Source organism: Sus scrofa, chromosome 14 (genome assembly GCF_000003025.6).
Source record: "Sus scrofa isolate TJ Tabasco breed Duroc chromosome 14, Sscrofa11.1, whole genome shotgun sequence".
NCBI classification, from domain to species: Eukaryota; Metazoa; Chordata; class Mammalia; order Artiodactyla; family Suidae; genus Sus; species Sus scrofa.
In genome coordinates, this window is record NC_010456.5 from 39,851,848 (window position 1) to 39,874,973 (window position 23,126).

General features: G+C 40.6%; 1 protein-coding gene across 1 annotated transcript in view; it reads right to left on the minus strand.

The window, feature by feature from the left end:
* The window catches only part of MAPKAPK5 (mitogen-activated protein kinase-activated protein kinase 5), a gene marked incomplete at its 5' end in the record, with an annotated part of 33,362 nt that continues 10,925 nt past the window's right edge, over positions 690-23,126 (minus strand). The window contains 11 exon segments of the mRNA NM_001143694.1: positions 690-1,067; positions 3,944-4,048; positions 4,564-4,679; positions 4,945-5,075; positions 7,943-8,063; positions 10,440-10,627; positions 13,143-13,223; positions 18,377-18,472; positions 19,201-19,290; positions 20,917-21,025; positions 22,322-22,419. Coding sequence (NP_001137166.1) covers positions 973-1,067; positions 3,944-4,048; positions 4,564-4,679; positions 4,945-5,075; positions 7,943-8,063; positions 10,440-10,627; positions 13,143-13,223; positions 18,377-18,472; positions 19,201-19,290; positions 20,917-21,025; positions 22,322-22,419 — 1,230 coding nt within the window. The 3' untranslated portion in view covers positions 690-972.

The window sequence follows — 23,126 nt, forward strand, 5'->3', positions numbered from 1 at the left end:
ATAGCTGATCACTGGGCCAGAACTCTACTTCTGACAATGAAAGGTGCTGAACAAAATAAATATAGCCCAGAGGATGCCAATATGAAACCAAGGCAGAAACGTGAGAGAAAAAGGGTAGACTTGAGGAAAACAAAACAAAACCTGGACTGCCTTAGATGCTAATCCAATAGTCCAGTTTTTATGAAATACGACTTTCTCAGAAAAATCATCCCATAAGAGGAGCCAGAAGAACAGGGAAAGGAAATAAGAAGCAATGGAGCTGGTGAGGGCTGCAGGAAAGGGGGAAGACAAGAGTCCCTCAAGGGATGAGGGCAGGGTAGGGGTAGGGTGCTGAAGCTCTGCTTAAACATGAAAAGTATAAACCCAATAGATAATCCCATTAGATTTAAGAAATGCACCAATACTTTTCAACAAATATGACAAAAAAGAAATGTTAGCACTTTTCTCTAGGAAATTAGGGACGTGAGAAATGAGGGCTCAGCTCCTGCCTCTTCCATCATGGGAGCTGGCACCCTGTGAGTCCCAGCAGGCAGTGGATCCACAAAAACTTCTTGGCACCAGAGATAATCCACTGAGAGTGCAGAAAGTAAATACACAGGGCAACTGAAACTAGATTCCACAGTAGTTGATTCAACTCTTTACTAAGAAGAAAGGTCAGTATAGTTGGTCCTTTGCCTACCACTGGCAAATGGTTTTTGTATACTTTATTACAAATAAAATAATCTTGCTCGACAATACCATCTGTCAGCTTTACAACATACCACTAAATAATAAAGTAATAATATATCTCTAAGAACTGAGCTTTTCTTAAAAACAAACAAGTGAACTATTAGTATATCCTGTATCTAATTTTATACAGCATCTTTAAGCAATGTGGAAATGAAATTATGATTTATTAATTTACATAAAAATTTCTTTATACATTAATGAATAATTTTTCAAACTGTTAAAAAACAAAGTCTGAAGCTGTAGTTATTGGGATTCATGGGATGTGGTCTGCTCTTCTATCACTTGCTTCACAATTTCTGCCAGTTTTAGTCGATCTACTTTATCTGTGAATCCACGACCTGAAACCCCAAAAAAAAAAGTCAGTCTCCAGACTGTCTGGGAGGTAATGAGATTCTTGACAAGGACCCAATAAGGTACACTTTACCAATGTCAAATTCACCCTCACCAATGGAGGAACCATCCCTAACAGTGATCAAAAGTGGTACTGATCTACCATTTTTCAGATAGAAGTGAGCAGCTTATTAACCTGGTAGTAAAAATCCAGTGTTCAGTACAATAGCACAGAAGGCAATTATAAAGAGGGAGAAGTTCTTTGTAATACCTATGTCCACCACAGGACTCATATATAGACTAAAGAAAGAAATTCTATACATCTATAAGAGGTACAATTCAACAGAAAAATGGACAGAAGTACTTCACAAAATATAAATGGCCAATAAACATTAAAAAGTGCTTAAGATCATAAGTCATGAGGGAAAGGCAAAGTAAAATGACACTGCAATACCAGTAGTACTTTTTTTTTTTGTCTTTTTTGTCTTTTTGCCATTTCTAGGGCCACTCCTGTGGCATATGGAAGTTCCCAGGCTAGGGGTCTAATCAGAGCTGTAGCCACCAGCCTACACCACAGCCACAGCAACACGGGATCCAAGCCACGTCTGCAACCTACACCACAGCTCATGGCAATGCCAGATCCTTAACCCACTGAGCAAGGCCAGGGATCGAACCTGCAACTTCATAGTTCCTAGTCGGATTCGTTAACCACTGAGGCATGACAGGAACTCCACCAGTAGTACTTATTAACCAGAATGATTAAAATGAAAAAAATAGACAGTAGCAAGTGTAGGTGTGGATATAGAGTAATTAGAATCCGCAAACACTGCTAGTAGAAGTATCAGTTGGTCCAATTACTTTGGAAAACTGGTGGCAGTACCTACTAAAGCCAAAGAGATAAATATCCCCATGAATCAGCAACTCTAATCCTTGATACATAAGAGAAATGAATCCATCAAAATACTAATCAAAAGATATGCACAAGGAGCTCCCGTCGTGGCTCAGCAGTAACGACCCTGACTAGTATCCATGAGGACGAGGGTTCAATCCCTGGCCTCATTTAGTGGGTTAAGGATCCTGTATTGCTCTGAGCTGTGGTGTAGGTCGAAGACTCGGCTTGGATTCCGTGTTGCTGTGGCTGTGGTGTAGGCCAGCAGCTAGAGCTCCAATTTGACCCCTAGCCTGAGAACTTTCATATGCTGCAGGTGTGGCCCTAAAAAGACAAAAAAAAAAAAACAAAAACAAAAAAAGATATACACAAGAGTTTTCATAGCAGCATATTCCTTAATTATGAAAACCTGGAAACAAATATCTCTTCAGTAGATAAATATAAATATAATATATATTTATACATAGAAAAAACATAGAGAATATATATATTTACATACACACACACACATATAATGAGAATGACTTGCTGTTACAATATGGCTGAATCTCACGAATATAATGTTGACAAAAAGAAGTCAGACACAAAAGAACATAGACTTTCCTGATTCCATTTATGTAAAATATAAAACCAGGTAAAGCTAATATATAGTGCTAGAAATTGGGATGGTAATTACCCTTGTGGTGAGAGAAGTAGTTAGAAGAGGACACATGTTCCACTACATGTCCTAGGTGCTGGTTACAGGGGAGTGTTCACTTCGTGAAAATTCACTGGAGGTGCACTTTTTTTTTTTTTTTGTCTTTTTGCCTTTACGTGAGTCACTCCCGTGGCATATGGAGGTTCCCAGGCTAGGGGTCGACTCGGAGCTGTAGCTGCCAGCCTACGCCAGAGCCACAGCAACTCAGGATCCAAGCCATTTAACCACTGTGCCACAACGGGAACTCCAAGGTGCACATTTTAAATGTGATCACTTTTCTGCATTTCAAAATCTTAAAAACAAACAAACAAACAAAAACCCTGGGGATTTCCTGTTGTGGCTCAGAGATAACGAACCTGACTGCAACCCAGGAGGACGCAGGTTCAATTCCTGGCCTTGCTCAGTGGGTTAAGGATTCGGCGTTGCCATGAGCTGTGGTGTAGGTTGTAGACACCGCTCGGATCTGGTGTTGCTGTGGCTGGGGTATCCTATTCAACCCCTAACTTGGGAATTTCCATATGCTGTAGGTGCAGCCCTAAAAAGCAAAAAAAAAAAAAAAAAAAAAAAAAAAAGACCAGAAAAATAAAATCAGAGTTCCCTTATGGAGCAGTGGCTTTGGGACCTGGCATTGTCACTGCAGTGGCTCAGGTCACCATTGTGGTACAGGTTTGATCCTTAGCCCAGGAACTTTTGTATGCCGTGAGCACAGCCAGAAAAAAAAAAAATCCCAGAGAAGGTAATGTCCTCCAGGTATGGGAATGGCCAGGCTAGCACTTTGGATTTCTCATGTCCAAGAATCCAGCCAGGCAATGAGTTTTCTCCCTTTCCTGAGCATCCTAGACCTTAAGTCTAGTCTAGTCTAGTCTGCTAAAGTAGAAAGACAATACAAAAGCAGCTCGAAAAATACACCTTAAGGTAAAGGTGTTTGCCTGTGGGGAAGAAATTCAACAAGTAGCGGATTTGGCACTCATTGATCTTTAATGAAACACATTTTCCGTAAGCTAAGCAGATGAGCAGGGTGGACTCTGTGGTACTTTGCCCTCTTTCCCCATTTCAGAGGATACTGCTCTTTAATGACGCAGTGAACAGCTCAGGTAGTCTGGAAGGAATTCTGAGATCTGATGGTCTTTTTTCCCAAAGGGTATGTGATGGGGGCTCTGAAGCAATGAATCTAGAACATATCTCTCCAGCTCTGCTTCACTTGAAAATAGCCCAAGCTCAGTCCCCAGAGAGCCTACATGTTCTAAACACAATTACTTCTTTACATTCCTGGGGAAAGACATAATTAAGGCTCCTACCATTCCAGCTGAAGCTTTGCAGAGTATCTCTTAGGAGTTTGCATTCCCGGTTATACTTCCAAGCTTCCTGCACTACTTCATTCAGCTTTTCATCTTCATTCTCTCCTATTGATAAAGATGCAGAAGTTGCATTTTCATACAGCATCATGGGATTTTAGTGTCAGAGATGGAAGGACATAATGTTCAATTTGTTGAGAAGTGATGATTAAAGGTGCAAGCTTTATTAGACATTATCATTACTGCTAGTCCCTACAGTAATATGTAGACCAATTCTGGTTTCTGAACTCCATTCTCCATTCTTTATGGATGTTATCCCCATGGGGATAAAATATGTGATCTCATTAACAAACTAAGAAAATACAAAATTACATGCTGTGCCTGACATTGGCAATTAAACCCAAACTAGAAATTTCACAGGAAACCAAAGGAGGTGCAGAACTTACCACTTTTCTGAGTTTCCACTATCCACTCTTTTCAGCAGGCACAGACTATATAATATACTTATTTTCTTGTAACACAAAGATGAAACACACAACTTTAAATTAAACCACTCCTTTTGTCATGTGCATGTACACACACAAAGACACGCACAAAGCATTCATAAATGGTGTGACCTTTACCAGCCTGGGGGAGAATACACTGAGCAATCACATCTCGAAGCTTTTCCAAGGCAACATTTGAATCCTCAGCTCCATTCTCACGGTCATGGATATAAATACCATCCTTTGGCTTGGTGCTTTAAAAGTTTGGGAGAGAGGTAATAACAAGGTGAGATCCCAAAACCCAAGTCTTAACAAATGTTATCTCTAAACATATGGCAACAGATTTTTTAGATAAATAATTAACTACAGAGTATCTCTAACTTCTGATGCTATTTAAAGAACTTATCCTTTCCACCCTCTTAAGAGGCAAAAAAGGGGAGACCCCTGGCTGACCTTTCAGTACCCTGCACTCAGCTACACCAGTCATGAGGGAGAATCAAAGAAATAAAGCTCAGTTACCCGAGTAATTTCCTCTTCCGCAGAATGGGGTTGTTCACAGAATGCAGGGGTTTGAGGCTGACTTTCAAATCCTGAATTCGCATGTTGGCCAACTGTTCCGCATGGGCCTGCTGGATTCCTGCAACCACTGCCTGAATGTAAACACTGTTGTCAGTTTTTCACATTCACTTCTAGTCACCTGAAAGTCCAATCTAAGAGACTGGAAAAGAGAATCTCAAAGAAATAAGGCATTTTCATTCTTATGCTGGCAGTATACAAATTTTGCTAAGGCAGAGGACTCTTCCCCGAGGATCAGCAGGGCTCAGGGAATACCAGGCCAATCAAGGACAACACAACAGCTAACCCTTCTTTCCTGTATGGGGACAGAAGTGCAAGTAAGAAATACTAACAAAGTTCATGATCACAGTCATTGGCAAGGGGAAAAGCTGGCAGGCTACCATGTGAGAAACCTCCTTGACTGGCATTTATTCACTGTCCCCATAGTGCAGACATCACCTCAGTCCTGATGGTTTGGAACCCCAACCTTTTCACAAAGTGAGAAGATAGATCCTCACAAACTGATCTATCTAAAAGCCAGTCAATTAATTTACAAAGAGGAGTAACCATCATGAAGCCTAGCACCCTTTAAGTCTGTCTTTATGATGAGTGCATTTTCTCAAAATGGGAAGACCAATGAGGGAATGCAAATAATCAGCAAAAAGCTTTGTAAGAATGCGATGATCCCAAAAGGACAAACTCTGTGAGTGTGTGTGTCTCCCCAGCAAAAGATCAGCAAGGATACATCAAGCTGTAGATCACCTCACCTCTGAGGAGTGAGCTTGAGGCAGGGGAATACAAGAAAATTTTTGCTTTTTATTTTATATACCTCTGCAGTGTCTGAATTTCAACAATAAAATTTGACAATTTAAAAAAAAGTAGTTCCTTGGTAAACATGCAATTAGATCAGGAAGAATTCTCACTCCTTTAGGGGAATTATAGTAATTAGCCCTGGCTATAGGACCCCAGACCCTTACAACTTTTTCCTTCTCATCAGTGATGTAGCTCAGCCAAAAAGTGGAGAACAGCTCAAGGTCATGAGCTCAGACTCCATCTCCTAGGCACAGCTTGGATGGACACTGTTCAGCTTCTGCATATGTGGCTATTTTTTCTCCACTTCTAAAGTTGACCATCCTGCATCATGATCACATCATTTTCTTTAAAAGAGGGAATACACTGTCACATTACAGTTCCATCTTATAGGCCTAGGAGCTACTCTTCCTCATTAAGATTATGCATAGCCATACTTGGCTTAATTAAAGTAACTCCAGAAAGCAATCTTTATTTTCCGAGATCTTGAGAAAGCCACACCGTAACCCTAATGTGCTGACAACCAGATGATACAAGTAATCCTTTTGTATTCTGGACTGACCAACAAACCATTTCTGGACTACTGGGCATATATATTTTTTTCTTTTCCTTCTTTTCTTTCTTTTTTTTTGCTTTTTAGGGCCACACCTACGGCATATAGAAGTTCCCGGCCTAGGAGTTGAGTCAGAGCTGCAGCTGCTGGCCTATACCACAGCCACAGCAACACGGGATCTGAGCTGCATCTGCAACTGATACCACAGCTCATGGCAATGCCGGATCCTTAACCACGGGGCAAGGCCAGGGTTGAACCTGCATCCTCATGAATCCTGGTCGGGTTCAATACCACTGAGCCACGATGAGAACTCCCTGGGCATGTTTAAACCAGGAAGACAACTGCACACAAATCAGAGATAGCAGAAAACTATGTTCCTTCTAGCTGTCCTTTCTCTCCTATACTATAGCTAAAAGGGAGATCTGAGCATTCTTTTTTCCTATCCACTTATTTTCTTCTCACACTTCAACTCCATCCCTTCTAAGTGAGTAACACTCAAGTCTTAGTCACTGCCTTTACCTCTCTTACCTCTCAGCTACACTCTGATTCCATACCACACATCTCATTCATCTGCATGTCCATCTACCACCTTAAATAATACCTAAAACCTAAGAGACTCCCCTTTATCCAAACTAGCCTCATTCCTGATTTCCTTCTATTTGTCAGCGGTATCACCAGATATGCCACCCACTGTTCCCTTATATCTAGTCAGTCACCAAAAATTAATCTTCAGAAATATTGAGCTTATTCATTCATCTCTGTCTCTGCTCCTAGAGCAGCTTCTCAGCCTCTAGATTACTATAGAAGTATTAAGTTGGCAAGTCTGCACATCTGACTAACCATACCTAAATACCTTGTGGCAAATCTATCCTCACAAATCTACAATAGCTTCTCAGTTATGCCCTACTGAGACTTAAACCCCTATGTCTACCTTCAAAACCAGGCCCTACCACACCCATCTCACCAACTTCCCATTACTGAAGCCAGGCTGTGTTTCCCAGTGATGAACTTCAGTCTCTAATTTTCTGCTTGTGCTGTTCACCACACAGGGGCACTCATGCTGTCTACTCAAATTCTTCAAGGCCAGCTCATAGCTAAACATGTGAAGGGGTTAAAAAAAAATGCCACACAACAGTTAATAAATATGATATTTTTTGCCTTCTCTTTGGGAACCTTTCCCTAATTATAACTTTTCAAAGATGTTCTCTTTTTCTGAATTCTCACAGTATTTGCAGAAAACTTAGCATGCAAAAGCTCTGATGTCTGAAATGTTCCCTCTTTGTTTTCTGTTTATTGGTCTTTCCAGTCTTATATAAACCCCTTGGGCAAAAGGAGGGTGTCTGATACTGCCACCCCATAACACAAATATGGAGGATAGTCCTTTGAGTGTTTACTTAGTGTATTTACCAGGCTTTGATCTGATCTTTTCTGAAAAGAAGCTCTTTATTTCCAATCCTGATCTTTATGAAACCAGAGATGTTTCTCTGGGAAGAGCTGAATGCTTTGCATTGTTTTGCCTTTAACCCCTCACTGAGTCAAGCCCCAGCATTCCTTCCCAGCACAGCCTTTTTGGCTAACAAAATAAGCATCATTCAAAACCTTATCCATCATCAGTTGAGCAGAGGGTAGCACATTATCCAGAGCCTCAGTAGAGTTGAGCCAGGGGTGGTCCAACACTCCCTCGATGGTAAGTCTTTCCTCTGGTTTGACCTTCAAGAGCCTGTGGAGAAAAGGCCAACAGGGCTGCCACACACATTTGTTTCTAGAAGGCCAGGAAGTTCCTGGGTCTAGCTCTAAACCAGCTCCAGCTTCTGACTTGCTAACAACTCTTACAAGCCTAGGCTTTCCATCTATAGGACAGCAGTGGGTTCTCATCCCTAACCATTGGTTATAAGGGCACTGTGTCCTTAGGCAATCCTTTCTATATTAAACAAATTAAGATTTTTAAAAAAAAAATTGGTAGGAAAAGGCTTAATTCAGTGATATTTCAGCCTGAGTTCTAGGTCCAGTAAGGTAGTCCTACCTAAGGCTTATAGTCCCTGAGACACTGAATCCCCAGACTAATGTTTCTAGACAGTGGGCTGTAATTTCCAAAAGGGACTCAAAGTGCTCTTTTGGCTGACGGTAGTTGCAAAATTGGTTGAGGGGTCATACCATTCTGAAAATCCAGATTGCTACTTGTGATAAAACTCTTGGATGTCATCATATGGTAGGACACGAACCTTTTGTTCTAAAGACATTCAAAAGCTAAAAATCCAATCTCTGAGAAGGGAATGGCATTTCTTTCATGGCCTAATGCATTGTTTTGTACCACTGGCTTTTTGATCATAGTTCTTTATATCTTGCACATTCATGCTGATGCAATTCCTAGCTCACCCCAGCATATTCCCTGGGCCTCTTCCAGCATCTCCTACCAAATACACAGCCTCTTATTCTAAACATCCAAGTCAGGACAATATGCCTACTTGCTTTTTCATTCTCTGCAACCTTCTGGATCATTGTGAACAAACAGGTTCAGATTCTAAAGAAAGGACTGTTTAGAAAAAAATCCCAATGCTGAAGATGATAATCAGTGTTGCTCTAGAGATAGGAAAGACATTCATTAGAACTGCCAAGAACCCTTTAGAGGATACTAATGTTTTGGTTAAGCATGGAAATAGCACAGAAAGACAGATGATGATTTAAACATTGCCTCCCCACCCTCCCATTGTACCTCTGGGAGTTCCTATTGTGGCTCAGCTAGTATTCATGAGAATATGGGTTTGATCCCTAGTCTCACTCAGTGGGTTAAGGATCTGGCATTGCTGTTAGCTGTGGTGTAGGCTGCAGATGTGGCTGGGATCCTGCGTTGCTATGACTATGGTGTAGGCTGGCAGCCGCAACTCTGATTCAACCCCTAGCCTGGGAACTTCCATATGCTGCAGCTGCAGCCCTAAAAAAAAAATAAAAAACTTTTTTTATTTGTACATTTTAGAAACTAGTCCTTTTTTTATATGTATAAACACCTAACCAACAGGACAAGTTCACTTCTGAAAGGGAGTAATTTCCATAGAGAAATGGCTGTACTATTGGAGACAGTTCCCAGGTACTTCCCCTTGATTTTTTATTTTATTTTAATTTTTTAATGGCATCTGCGGCATATGGAAGTTCCGGGGCGAAGGGCTGAATCTGTGTCATAGGTCACAGCTGTGGCAACACTGGATCCTTAACCCACTTTGCCTGGCTAAGGATCAAACCCATGCCTCCTTGGCAACCCAAGCCACTGCAGTCGGATTCTTAACCCACTGAGCCACAGTGGAAACTCTGCTACTACCCTTTTAATGCTTATCTTTATCATATTATAGATGAAGAACCTGAAACCAAAAAAGGAGAAATTACTCAGTGAAGACCAAGCAGTGGGGCATTCCACCCTGTTGGACAGAACAATGTCCAAGTCCCAGGTAGCTGAGCCTCTCACACAGGTGGGCAGAAAAAGCAAATATACCTCAAATTTAGGTCTGACTTCTTGCTTAGTACTCCAGCAAAGGACTCCAAAGGATTCTGAATGTCAGCTCTCCCTCAGCTACTCACTAGCCCTAATTCATCTAAACCTTTCCACCTTAATATATGTCAGAGCAACCAACGAGGATCAGGAAGACCAGGGGCAGGGGTCCAGGCCCTGCACAACCAATCACTCATTCCCACAGCAGCCAAGGAATGAAAAGCCAAAAGCATGGTGGTCATTTTAGCACCCCATTTCAGTTCCTGGCATCTTGTCCCTCACAAATGACCAGCCTCTGTGCAGGAAGAGTACACGAGGAGGGTTACCATTTAAGGTCCTGAATTAATGCTGACAGATACAATGGCTACCAGGGGACCTGGGTTCAACCCTGGAGACAAATTCTAGGAAAGCAACAGGAGGGAACAAAGCTTCATTTTCACTGTGGTGTGGACACAAAGAACCTTCACATTAAGCTCCAGGGAAAAATTTCTGTGATGCTAAAATGGGAAGGAACATGCCTGGGAAACAAATGACTTTTCTCTACTCAACATTCCTTTATGTTCTACTACTCTTAAGGCTTCCCCAGACTCCCCACCCAGTGGCCAGGGCACTCACTTTCTCACTACATCTTTGGCCATCTCAGAGATCTGGCTCCATTCTTCTTCTGGGAACTCAAAACTGCCTGTCATGATTTTTTTCCGCATGTCCTTTGGGATGGTCCGGCTATGGTGTTTGGAGTAAAAAGGAGGGTATCCACACAGCATCACGTAGATAATCACCCCTAGGGACCACAAATCACAGCTCTGAAAGCAAAAAGAAAATAGTCACTCACAGTAGAGGTAAAGCCCTCAGGACTGACCCAGAAACAGCCCTTGATATACACAGGTTGATATCGCCAAGAATCATTTAACAGAAACTGTGAAAGTCTCAGGAAGTCTTAAGAGAACTAACCTTTCTCTCCTTATTTGTTATGTGCTGCCAACACTACATATATGCACACTGCATATGAAAGGCCAGTCTCAGGTTTAGTCTCACTGCTTAGGTCCAAGCTGTTATCTGATTACTGGGAACAGATGTAGGATACTCTGTCCCCAGCCAGAAAAGTAAGCTAGCTGGTTGTGAAACATGTACTCTGGAGACCTGGGGAGGGTTGAGGGTGCGGGAACAAAGGAGTTAGGACAGGAGTTCCCATTGTGGCTCAGTAGTTAATGAATCCGACTAGGAACCATGAGGTTGCAGGTTCGATCCCTGGCCTTGCTCAGTGGGTTAAGGATCCAGCATTGCCGTGAGCTGTGGTGTAGGTTGCAGACGTGGCTTGGATTCCGTGTTGCTATGGTTGTGGTGTAGGCCGGTGGCTACAGCTCCAATTAGACCCCTAGCCTGGGAACTTCCATATGCCAAGGGTGTGGCCCTAGAAATGGCAAAAAGACAAAAAAAAAAAAAAAAAAAAAAAAAAAAAAAAAAAGGCAGTTAGGACACATGTGGGCTGACCCCATAAAATAGACATTTATAAACGACATGATCCATGCTGTAGAACATAATTTTAAAATTATAGAGGTGAAAAGAAATCTTAAAAAATAGTTCAAATGAGGAAAACAGTTTACACGAGGAAACTGATATAGAAATCTTGTCACCTCCAAGGTAATCTGTCAAAAGCGAAACTAAGTGCACTAACCAACATCACGCAGCTGAATAGTGGAGTCAGAGTAAGTCTCCTGGCCTAATGCCTTTTTTTTTTGGTCTTTTTTTTTTTTTTAAAGCTGCACCCACGGCATATGGAAGTTTCCAGGCGAGGGCTCGAATCGGAGCTGCAGCTGCCAGCCTATATCACACCCACAGCAACTCAGAATCCAAGCCTTGTCTGCCACCTACACCATAGATCATGGCAACACCAGATCCTTAACCACTGAGCAAGGCCAGGGATCAAACCCATGTGCTCATGGATCCTAGATGGGTTCGTTACCACTAAGTCACACAGGAACTCTTTTTTTTAAAGGTTATAAATTTAATTTTTGAAAATGTAACTGCATCTTTTTTTTTGTTTTGTTTTTTTAGGGCCATACCCACAGCATATGGAGGTTCCCAGGCTAGGGGTCGAATCGGAGCTGTAGCCGCCAGCCTACACACAGCCACAGCAATGTGGGATCCGAGCCACGTCTGCGACCTACACCACAGCTCATGGCAACCTGGATCCTTAACCCACTGAGTGAGGCCAGGGACTGAACCTGCATCCTCATGGATTCTAGTCAGATTCGTTACCACTGAGCCACGAGGGGAACTCCTAACTGCATTTTAGTACATTATTTTTATTTAAAAAGTATTTGCAGATGTAGCATTCAGAGTTCGCTTAGCCAATATAAAGATTATAATTAGACCAACATATATATTCATTCAAAAGTAACATGAACTTTTTATTTCAATATATTATTCATGTGTGGAATGTAAATTTTATGAAGGCAATGCTAATTCACAAGCACATTTAGATTCACAAAATGAAACAGAAAGCAAAGAAAAAATAGGACTGGGAAATAATATATCACACAAGAATCCATTGTCTTCATGCTGAAAAGACTGTACTAAATAAATTAATCTGTTAGCTAAGTGCTTCTGCACCTCAATTCCTGCTTGAAATGGGAAGCAGGAAGCAGTTTCTGACTCTGACACTATAATCAGCATGGCCCTCACTGACCATGAGGGTTAGAAAGGGCATGCTGCCTACAGTTTTCAGTTTATAGGACAAGAATGTGTAGAGCAGTGCTTCCTTTGAGGACTGAAGTGTGTTAATCAGGACCTCCAGGACATGTTTCAAGAGGCCCTAAACCTCTCGTATTTTAGAAGAGAAGTGTAATATGTAGGCTATAGATTAAGAACTGTGATAATATCAGGTAACACTTAGGAGCACTTGCTAGGTGTACTAAACACTGTTCTAAGTTGAGTATTTTATAGTGTTAGAAAGAATGGTACCATAAATGGTCAAGGAATATTCTCTGAAATGGCCTCCACCTCAAAAAAGCAAGACAAACATATCTTTCAAATGTGATCAGTAGACTGCACAGCTAGCCAAATAAATAACCTCCAGGTAACCATGGCCTTTGATTTCTACTGCAAAACCTAAATTGATAAGAATCTTATTTCATATTTCACCAGATAAAAAACTTCAATTCCAAATACTCTTCTGCATGTGGCTGCTTTCTGCTTCTTAGGCAGGAATATTGAGAGATAAGAATGGAATTTGCCACCTTCCTAGAGGGCCACAAACACTTCATGGGAAAAGAATGGCTACACTCAAGGGGTAAAGAGAAGTATCTTTTCTCCTACCTTGTTATAAGTGTAGGGTGTTGGCGAGGTAGGTATGATGCCAGATTTCTCCTTCTGATGCCTTCTCTGTGCCTCTAGTACCTGTCAGAGTCATACCAAAGGGGACAATTTACTGAAAATCATACCAACGACCTGCAACTTGAGACAGACCACTGGAAGGCTGACAAAGGTAGTCACTGGCAGTCAACAATCAACAATTTTAAAAAGTTCTATATAGGAGTTTCCCACTGTGGCTCAGCAGGTTAAGAACCTGACTAGTATCCACAAAGATATGGGTTTGATCTCTGGCCTCGATCAGTGGATTAAGGATCTGGCATTGCTTAAGCTGCAGCATAGGTCGGCATTGCTGTGGCTGTGGTGAAGGACAGAGGCTACAGCCCCAATTCACCCCTAGCCTGGCAGGTACGGCCTAAAAAAAGACCAAGAAAAAAAAAAAAAGTTCTACATAAACTCTTTCAAAACCCCTTTTTCTCTCTTACAACCAGCAATTTATCAGTGTTTGCCTAGGTCAAGGACATGAAGATTAAGTCCTTAAAAAGGAGATTTCTCTCTTCTTCCTGATCATCTGAGATCAGCCATCCCCTATGCCTCCCTAAAAGCATAAGCGCTGGCCAGTGGTACAGGTTTAACGTACTTGTTGCCACGTGAGACTGCTAACACTTACGTGGTCTGAGTGTTAAGTGCTCCAAAGAGGTAACCACTTGCATCCATGGGGCCACCATCCTGGCTAAGCTCTCCATTGTCAGGTGCAATGGGATTCCTGAGAACATAAGACTGGCAAACCCCTCACAATTTCTTGAAAGTGACAAGATACTATGGCTCTCTGTGGCTACGCTTCATCCTTGCATCCAGACTCATGGCAATTATTGTTTTGGCCCCCATGACCTCAAAGGACTTGCTGATGGCAAGTCCTGAAAACTGTTACACCTCAGCCAAGGGCTGCACTGCCACCTTGGGCAACTTTGCCAAGGCCACTTTTGATGCTACCTCTAAAACCTACTGCTATCTTACTTCTGACCTCTGGAAGGGGACTATGCTAACCATGGTTCCCTAACAGGAATTCACTGACTATCTTGTAAAGATCCACACCAGAGTCTCTGTGCAGAAAGGACCCAGGTTTGTGTTTTCATACAAGAATAATAAAGTGAATTGATTAAACCCGAAAAAGAAAATACCACTTATGAAAGCCTAGAAAACATTGAGGACAAATCTAAAAAGAGATACGAAAGACCTATGCTAAAAACTATACAAATATTGCTGAGCAAAACCAAAAATAAAAATAAATGGAACAGGAGTTCCCGTTGTGGCGCAGTGGTTAACGAATCCGACTAGGAACCATGAGGTTGCAGGTTCGATCCCTGGCCTTGTTCAGTGGGTTAAGGATCCGGCGTGGCCGTGAGCTGTGGTGTAGGTTTCAGACACAGCTCGGATCCCGCGTTGCTGTGGCTCTGGCATAGGCCGGCGGCTACAGCTCTGGTTATACCCCTAGCCTGGGAACTTCCATATGCCACAGGAGTGGCCCTAGAAAAGGCAAAAAGACAAAAAAAAAAAAAAAAAAAAAAAAAAAAAAAAAAAGGAACAATACCGCTTGCTCATGGGTCAGAAGAAAAAACCCAAATTGAATCCCAAAAGGCTTTTCTATTATATAGAAGTGAATTCTAAAATTTATAGAGAAATGGAAAATGTTTTGACTGTTCAGAACTAGTCAAAACAATTCTGAAAAAGAATAAATTTGAAGGACTTATTATACTATCTGAGATCACGACTTAGGAGTTCCTGTTGTGGTTTAGGCAGTAACAAATCCAACTAGTATCCATAAGGATATGGGTTCAATACCACCTAGCCTCGCTCAGTGATCCAGCATTGTTGTGAGCTGTGGTGTAGATTGCAGACGTGGCTCGGATTTGGCATTGCTGTGTGTATGGCATAGGCCGGCAGCTGCAGCTCCGATATGACCCCTAGCCTGGGAACTTCCATATGCCGCACTAAAAATATGTGCGGCTCTGAAAAGAAAAAAAAAAAAGACTCAATATCGAGCTACGGTAATCCAGGTGATATAGACATATATATCATATAAACAGAATATAGCCTAGAAGAGACGAACACATACATATATGGTCAACTGATTTTCAACAAAACTGCAAAATAATTCAATTCAACAAAACTCTAAGGTAATTCAATGAGGCATGGATAGTCTTTTCAACAAGTGATATGGAAACACCTTGACAACCACAAGGGAAAAAAAGACCCCTGTCCCTTTTTATAAACATAAATATACCTTAAATGGATCATAGTCTAAAATATAAAAGCTAAAACTATAACCATTAATAAGAAAAGATGAGAAAATCTTCATGTCCGTGGATATGGAAAGATTTCTTAGGAACAAAAAGCACCAACCATTTTAAAAAAAAAAATGGTGATCGATATTTAAAGCTTCTGCTATTCAAAAAGACCATTAAGAAAACTGAAATGCAAGCCACAGACTGAGAGATATACTCATAATACATAAGTGGCAGGCAGAATAATGGACTCCCAAAGATGTCCCTATCCTAATCCCTGGATCCTATGAATAAGTTTCCTTATATAACAAAAGGGACTTTGAGGATTTAATTAAATTAAGGATCTTGAAATGGGGAGGTTATCCTGGATTACCCTGGTGGGTCCAATTTAATCACAACAGTCCCTATAAGAGGGAGGCAAGAAGGTCAGAGTCAGAGAGAGAGAGACCAGAAGATGCTCTCTGTCTGCTGCTTTTGAAAACAGAGGAAGAGGCCACAAGCCGAAGAATGCACAAGCTGGAAAGGGTAAGAGGATGGATTCTCCCCTAGAGCCTCCAAAAGGAACACAGTCCTGCTAAACCACTTCAGACTTCTGACCTCCAAAAGTGTAAGATAATGTGTGTTATTTTTATAGCAGCAGTAAAAAATTAATACAGGTATACAACAAATAACTTACATCCAAAATATAATTTTAAAATGTCTTATATCTCAATTATAAAACCAACAACAAAAAAGGGCAAAAGATTAGTACTCATACTTCATAAAAGAATGCTGTACCCTTGGAGTTCCCGTCGTGGCGCAGTGGTTAACGAATCCGACTAGGAACCATGAGGTTGCGGGTTCGATCCCTGCCCTTGCTCAGTGGGTTAACCGATCCAGCGTTGCCGTGAGCTGTGGTGTAGGTTGCAGACACGGCTGGGATCCCGCGTTGCTGTGGCTCTGGCGTAGGCCGGTGGCTACAGCTCCGATTCGACCCCTAGCCTGGGAACCTCCATATGCCACGGGAGCGGCCCAAGAAATAGCAACAACAACAACAACAACAACAAAAGACAAAAAGACAAAAAGACAAAAAAAAAAAAAAAAAAAAAAAGAATGCTGTACCCATATTTCACAACAAAATGGTGAATAGACACAAGAAAAAATATTCAACAATAGGAGCCATCAGGAAAATGCTATAATTAAACCCGTAAAAAAATAACACTATATACCTACCAGAATGACTAAGACTATATATACAAACAAACATGAGTTGGTGATAAGAATGTGAAGAAACTGAACATTACATGACTTTATTGGTGCATATGCAAAATAGTACAACCATTTTGGAAAAAGATTTTACCTAAAGAGGGGTATGTCCTCCAAAACTTATAAATGAATGTTCCTAACAGCTTTATCCATAATAGTCAAAAATGGAAAACAATCCAAAATGACCATCAGTAAGTGAGTGGATAAACAAATGTGGCTTAGTCATATGTTGGAATACTACTTGGAAATAAAAGGAACTAACTACTGACACCCATAATAACACGGATGAATCTTAAAAACATGCCAAGCCAAAGTAGTGAAACACAAAAGCTACATTAATTCTATTCTTATGAAATTCTACAACTGGCAAAACTACTATAATGACAGAAAGTAGATCATTTTTGTATTTTTTTCTCTTTTTACACCGCATCTGTGGCACATTTGGAAGTTTCTGGGCTAGGGGTTGAATCAGAGCTACACTGCCTACATCAACACCGGATCCAAGTCACATCTGTGATCTACGCTGCAGCTTTCAGTGGATCCCCAGATCACTGAGTAAGGCCAGCAATTGAACCTGTATCCCACGGAGACCACACTGGGTCCTTAACCTGCTGAGCCACAATGGCAATTCCTAGATCAGTAGTTTTAATTAAGGAGATTAAGTCGGGAGCAGAATGACTGCAAAAGTACATAAGACAGCTTTTGAAATGATAGAAATGTTTTATACCTTGATTTTGGTGATGTTCATGCAGGAGTATTCATTTGTCAAAACTCATCAAACTGCACTTAAGGTAGGAATACTTTATTGTATATTAATCATACCTTGATAAAGTTTCTTTTCTTTTGTTTTTTAAGGATATTTTGAGTTTTTATTTTTCAGCACTTCCTAACTAAATCAAATAGGTATTCATGTAAAAATATTTATTTATTATTACTCAATGAATTTTATTACACTTATAGTTGTACAGCAATCATCACAACCCAATTTTAGAGCATTTCCATCCCACCCCCCACCCGTCTCATTTGGAAACCATAAGTTTTTGAAAGTCTGTGAGTCAGTATCTGTTCTGCAAAGAAGTTCAATGTGTCCTTTTTTTAGATTCCACATGTAAATGATAGCATATGATGTTGGTATCTCACTGTCTGACTGACTTCACTTAGCATGATAAATTCTCTGTCCATTCATGTTGCTGCAAATGCCATTATTTCTTTCCTTTTAATGGCTGAGTAATATTCCATCGTGTATATGTACCACATCTTCTTGATCCACTCCTCTGTTGATGGACATTTAGGCTGTTTCCATGTCTTGGCTATTGTATACAGTGCTGCAATGAACAATGGAGTACATATATCTTTTCAAGTCATGGTTTTCTCTGGATAGATGCCCAGGAGTGGGACTGCTGGATCAAATGGTAATTCTATTTTTAGTTTTCTGAGGAATCTCCATACTGTTTTCCACAGTGGTTGCACCAATTTACATTCCCACCAACAGTGTTAATAGGTTCCCTTTTCTCCACACCCTTTGATAAGGTTGGTTTTAAAAGAATAAAATGCCTACATACACCAAATTAAACAGCCTTATAGGTTTCTGAAGATGAGTTCTCTCCCTCCTATTTGTAATATATGCCTATTTATGCTGTAAAATGGAAGAAATGTCAGTCTACAGGCCTCTTGGTGATACATCCTATGGCAGAAACAGCACATGCTTACCTGAGGTGCTACATAATATGGGGTGAACTGCGGTGTCATCAAGTCACCTTGGTCAATTTTGGCAAATCCAAAGTCACATAACTTCACTGGGGCATCCTGAAACAAAACACATGGGAGTAACTGCTCCAGAATTCTCAGAAAGCTAGGTGTAAGACGAGTTACCTTGACTCTTACAAATTTCTGGCTGCTACGTGGGCCTATGAGTTGCCTGTCCTCAGGTCTGGAGACAGTGATTCATATTTAGGAACTGTTCTAGTAATAAAGACGTAAGGAATTCCACTCACTCATAGCCTTGTTTTATAACTTGTAAAGGCAGCACTAAAATCAAGATCTTAGCCAAATGCTCCCTGACTCTATCTATTGGCCCATTATCTCTCACCAATCCAGGTGCTTCACCCTTAACATCAGCTTCGTGATAGCCAGATTATTTGGTTGGACATGGTACATGAGGCAGGGGGCTAGGGCTGGAGATGAAAACACACCTTATCAGGGTTAACAGCAAAATCAACCATTAAGTTTCAAGGTAATATATAACATACAGATTTCTCCCCCTTTCCAAAGTCCCTCCAAATAATATCCAAAATCTTAAGTCCTACAGATACATATCAGCATCATCCAAAATGATCAATACCAGGGGTATGGTACAATCACTCTGAGCCTTTAGCAAGGGAAAAGATGGAAAAGTAAGCTGCTTGAAGCACTTCGACCTAAAGCCTCTCTTCACCATGGATTCAGAGCACTCCTAATATATACACACTTGCACACCGTTCCTGAACTATGTTGAGAGTAGCAGCAATAAAATGCAGAAAAGCAAGTCATCTCACCAAAGAGTTATCCTTGAAAAGCAGATTTTCAGGCTTGAGGTCTCTGTGCGCGATGTTTAACAAGTGACAGTGTTGTAGAGCCAAAGCTATCTGGAAAATGACATAATGGAGCAACCATATCTTAGAGAAGATAACTCTTTAATGCCCCTGGGTTTAGAGAACTCAGGATATTCCTTACTAAGGAAAAAATGATCCTAAGTCAATTAAGACTGTGGTCAGTTTTCAGTTTTAAAGCAGAAATTAAGTAAGACTTTGGATATTAAGAAACAGAAATGAACTAAGCTTAGTTTAACTGCAATCCGTATTTTTTTTAACAAAAAGAAAAATACAATAGTAACACAATTCTTCGTATGAAATGCTTCTACTTCCATTCATCTGAGATGTGATAAGTACTGCAGGGCAAATATTGGGCCAGGCAGTCTTCAGCAGGTCTAAGTTTCCCCCAGCAGGGCAGGGGCACTAATGCCTGGCTCAGAAGAGACCAGAACTCTTCAAGAGACCCAACTTCAAGCTCTGCCTTCAAGAACAATGGAAAGCAGCTGAATGGATTTTTCCACCTGAAGTTCTAATTTGCTTATCCCACTTGTTGAAAATGTTGCCTGTTTAGGTGAATTTGAAGGGGTTTTGTCTTGCAGAAGACTATCAGAGCTCATCCTTTAGTCCTAATAATTGAAAAATACAAGCTATATATTTTTTAATTAAGTAGAACAGATTCTAACTGTTCTTTAACACTCTGTATGGAACTGGCATTCCAAATATCAGTCCCTCCCAGAAATAAGAGGCATCAAAAAATGCTTGAGGCTCTGGAGTTCCCACTGTGGCACAATGGGATCAGTGGTGTCTTTACAGTGCCAGGACACAGGTTCAATCCCTGGCCCTGCACAGTGGGTTAAAGGATCCAGAGTTGCCACAGCCTTGGCATAAGTCACAACAGCGACTCGGATCTGACCCCTGGCCCAGAACTCCATATGCCACAAGGCAGCCAAAAAAAGAAAAAATAAATAAATAAATGCTTGAAGCTCATGGAAAATTTGGAAGAGTTTTTTATTAAGAGCTAATAGGGCTATGTGTCCTGCTTCTCTGCTTTTTTTGCTTGGCCTGAAGATAAACCTTAAGAGTTTAGCTTTTCATTTCCTCAAGAGGTTATTTCCAGTTGGATTCCTAGTATTGTTTGTGACATAAATCATTCCTCTAGCAATAAAATGTGATGTCAAAACAGAACATAACCAAGAATAACCCAGAATTACAAAGACCTATTAAAATCTGATTAGAAAGGTGACTCATAAGCAAAAAGTATCAGAACATATTTTTACATTATACAATCTTTGAGGTATTATCAGCAGCATTTTATCTCAAAGTCCAATAGCAGTGCTTGGAACTATATATCTAAAGATTATCTGCTGTCTAAAAAGAAATTAAGATTACATTCCCTCCAGAGTTTATTTAAATCTTCTAATAGGCAAAAACTGACAACTTAAGAATACAGCCCCCCTAACAGGCAAAAACTGACAACAACTTAAGAAGACAGCCCCCCTCTCCAAAGTACAAACAGGGTCACATTCTTCCTGTCAAGGTATCTTTTCTAATTATATAACAAAGCAGGCAATGAGAGATCAAATAGAGCTTTTCTTCAAGCTTTCTTTTATTCCCCCCAATAAAATTGCACTTGTTAACCAACATTGTTGGCAGTTTGATTGGTACCCGGGGTTAACTTGCCTGCTTTGTTACTTGGCTGGCTTGCTTCTCTGTAAAGTGCCGGTGCTGGCTGATTCTGTGAAATAGCTCTCCCCCTTCCATCATCTCCATTACAATTAAGAGTCGAGCCCTGTTTGAAAGCATTTGATTTTGTTAAGTTAAAAAAAAAAAACTGAAACATCAAGTATCTAATCTAGATACCTCACATACAAAGTGCATAACTACTTATTAAATCTAGTCCTACCAAGCCCCTTTGATTTGGACCCCTTGTCACAACCAGCTGCAAACTATTAATAAGGCATATCCCTAACCTAAAGGTTTCTAAGAAGCTAAAAGAAAGTAAAAGAATTAGATTAGAAGACAATGATCCCTTTGAAGATTCTATATTTAACTTGTTATTGTTAGATGCTAAAGGGGGGTATACTTTTAAGTGACATGTTTTATACATGTATTTCAGGAAGCTACACTGAAAGTGTATTGAAAACAATATGACTTTGTGTAGGACATGAATTTCAAGTCATTTGATTGGGCTGTCTTGTTTATTCATTCTCCCTGTGTGCGCACACTTCCCCCTTTCTACTTCCCGCCCCTCCTCCACTAGTTTTCCATATGACCCACAGCATACCCAGCAAGGGAGCTGGACAGGGTTACACAGTTACTAAATAAAAATTCTCATGCTGTCAAAAAAAAAAAAAAATCCTGAATTTTGGTTACCACTGTTTGATATGTTTCCAGCTTCCATCCAAATGCTTTCACCAACAGAGCACAATTTTAAGAAATAATCATTTGATTTCCCAGTTGTCCCTACGAATTCATCTTTTTCCACTTAGAAAACTCCTATCCACTCCCTTCAGGTCCTAGTCCCCACACAACCACTGAGACACTCTGCCTCCTTGAATTCCCTGGAAAAGACTCAGAATGCCACCCAATGAGCTTGCCAAACATCTGACGGTTAAAAGAATGATACCTATTTCTTCCTTTAAAAGGAATGTCAGACTAGGCAATAAGGGCTTTTTGCCATATTAACCTCTAAGACATTACCTAGAATAATATTTAGTCCTCCTTTGAAACAGAACGTTTTAATTCCACAGTGCATGCATGCTTTTTTTAAGAGAGAAAATAATACAATAATGGGGGGGGGTAGACAGGAGAATGGGTGGGGTATAGATGAAACAGAGATTGGCAATGAGTTGATAATTATTGTGGTTGGCTGATGGGTACTTAGAGATTCATTATCTAATTCTGTCTTTTACAAATGTTTGAAAATTTCCAAAATAAAAAGTAAAGGGGAAAAAAAAAAGAAAGAGGAAAGGAAGGTGGGAGAAAAGGGAGGAAAAGAAGGCACAAAAAGGAGGAAGCCCTCCATACACCTTGGCTTACATACAGAGAGATGGGCATTTGGTAATGACCCTGTGTGCAGTCTTACCTGGGGCTGGATTCATGAGGAAACTGTACACTATTAGCAAACACTTCAATAATTTGCACTATATTGGGGTGTGTTGCACACATCATGTGCAGACGTACCTTAAAGAGAACAGAGGAAATGTTTCTGTACATAAGGGATGCCAAAGTTTCCTCTCCAAACTTTCCCCCCAAATCTGACCACACTAGGCCTGGGGATGAGCCTATTACAGTAAAAAATCTTATCACCTAAATGATGTTTAAAAGAAGAAAAAAATGTTTTCATACACAGATTACCTCCTTAATGCTCTTTTCATGGAAAAAAAAAAAACTAACATATTTCCTTCCTACTGTCTTTTATCTATTAGCAAATGAAAAATTTGGCAAATCATTTTATTTCAGAATTTATTCATATAGGGAGCTCCTGTCATGGTGCAGTGGTTAATGAATCCGACTAGGAACCATGAGTTGGGGGTTCGATCCCTGGCCTCGATCACTAGGTTAAGGATCCAGTGTTGCCGTGAGCTATGGTGTAGGTTGCAGACACAGCTCAGATCCCGTGTTGCTGTGGCTCTGGTGTAAGCCAGCAGCTACAGCTCTGATTAGACCCCCAGCCTGGGAACCTCCATATGCTGCGGGAGCGGCCCAAGAAAAGGCAAAAAAGACAAAAAAAAAAAAAAAAAAAGAATTTATTCATATATCTATAAACAAAAGTTCTTCATTGCATGTTATTAACACATCATCACCATATCCAAACAATTTTTTTAAATGCCTATTTTTAAAAACTAGAAATATTCTCAGGGTTCTGCAGCACCCTTTTAAGACACCAT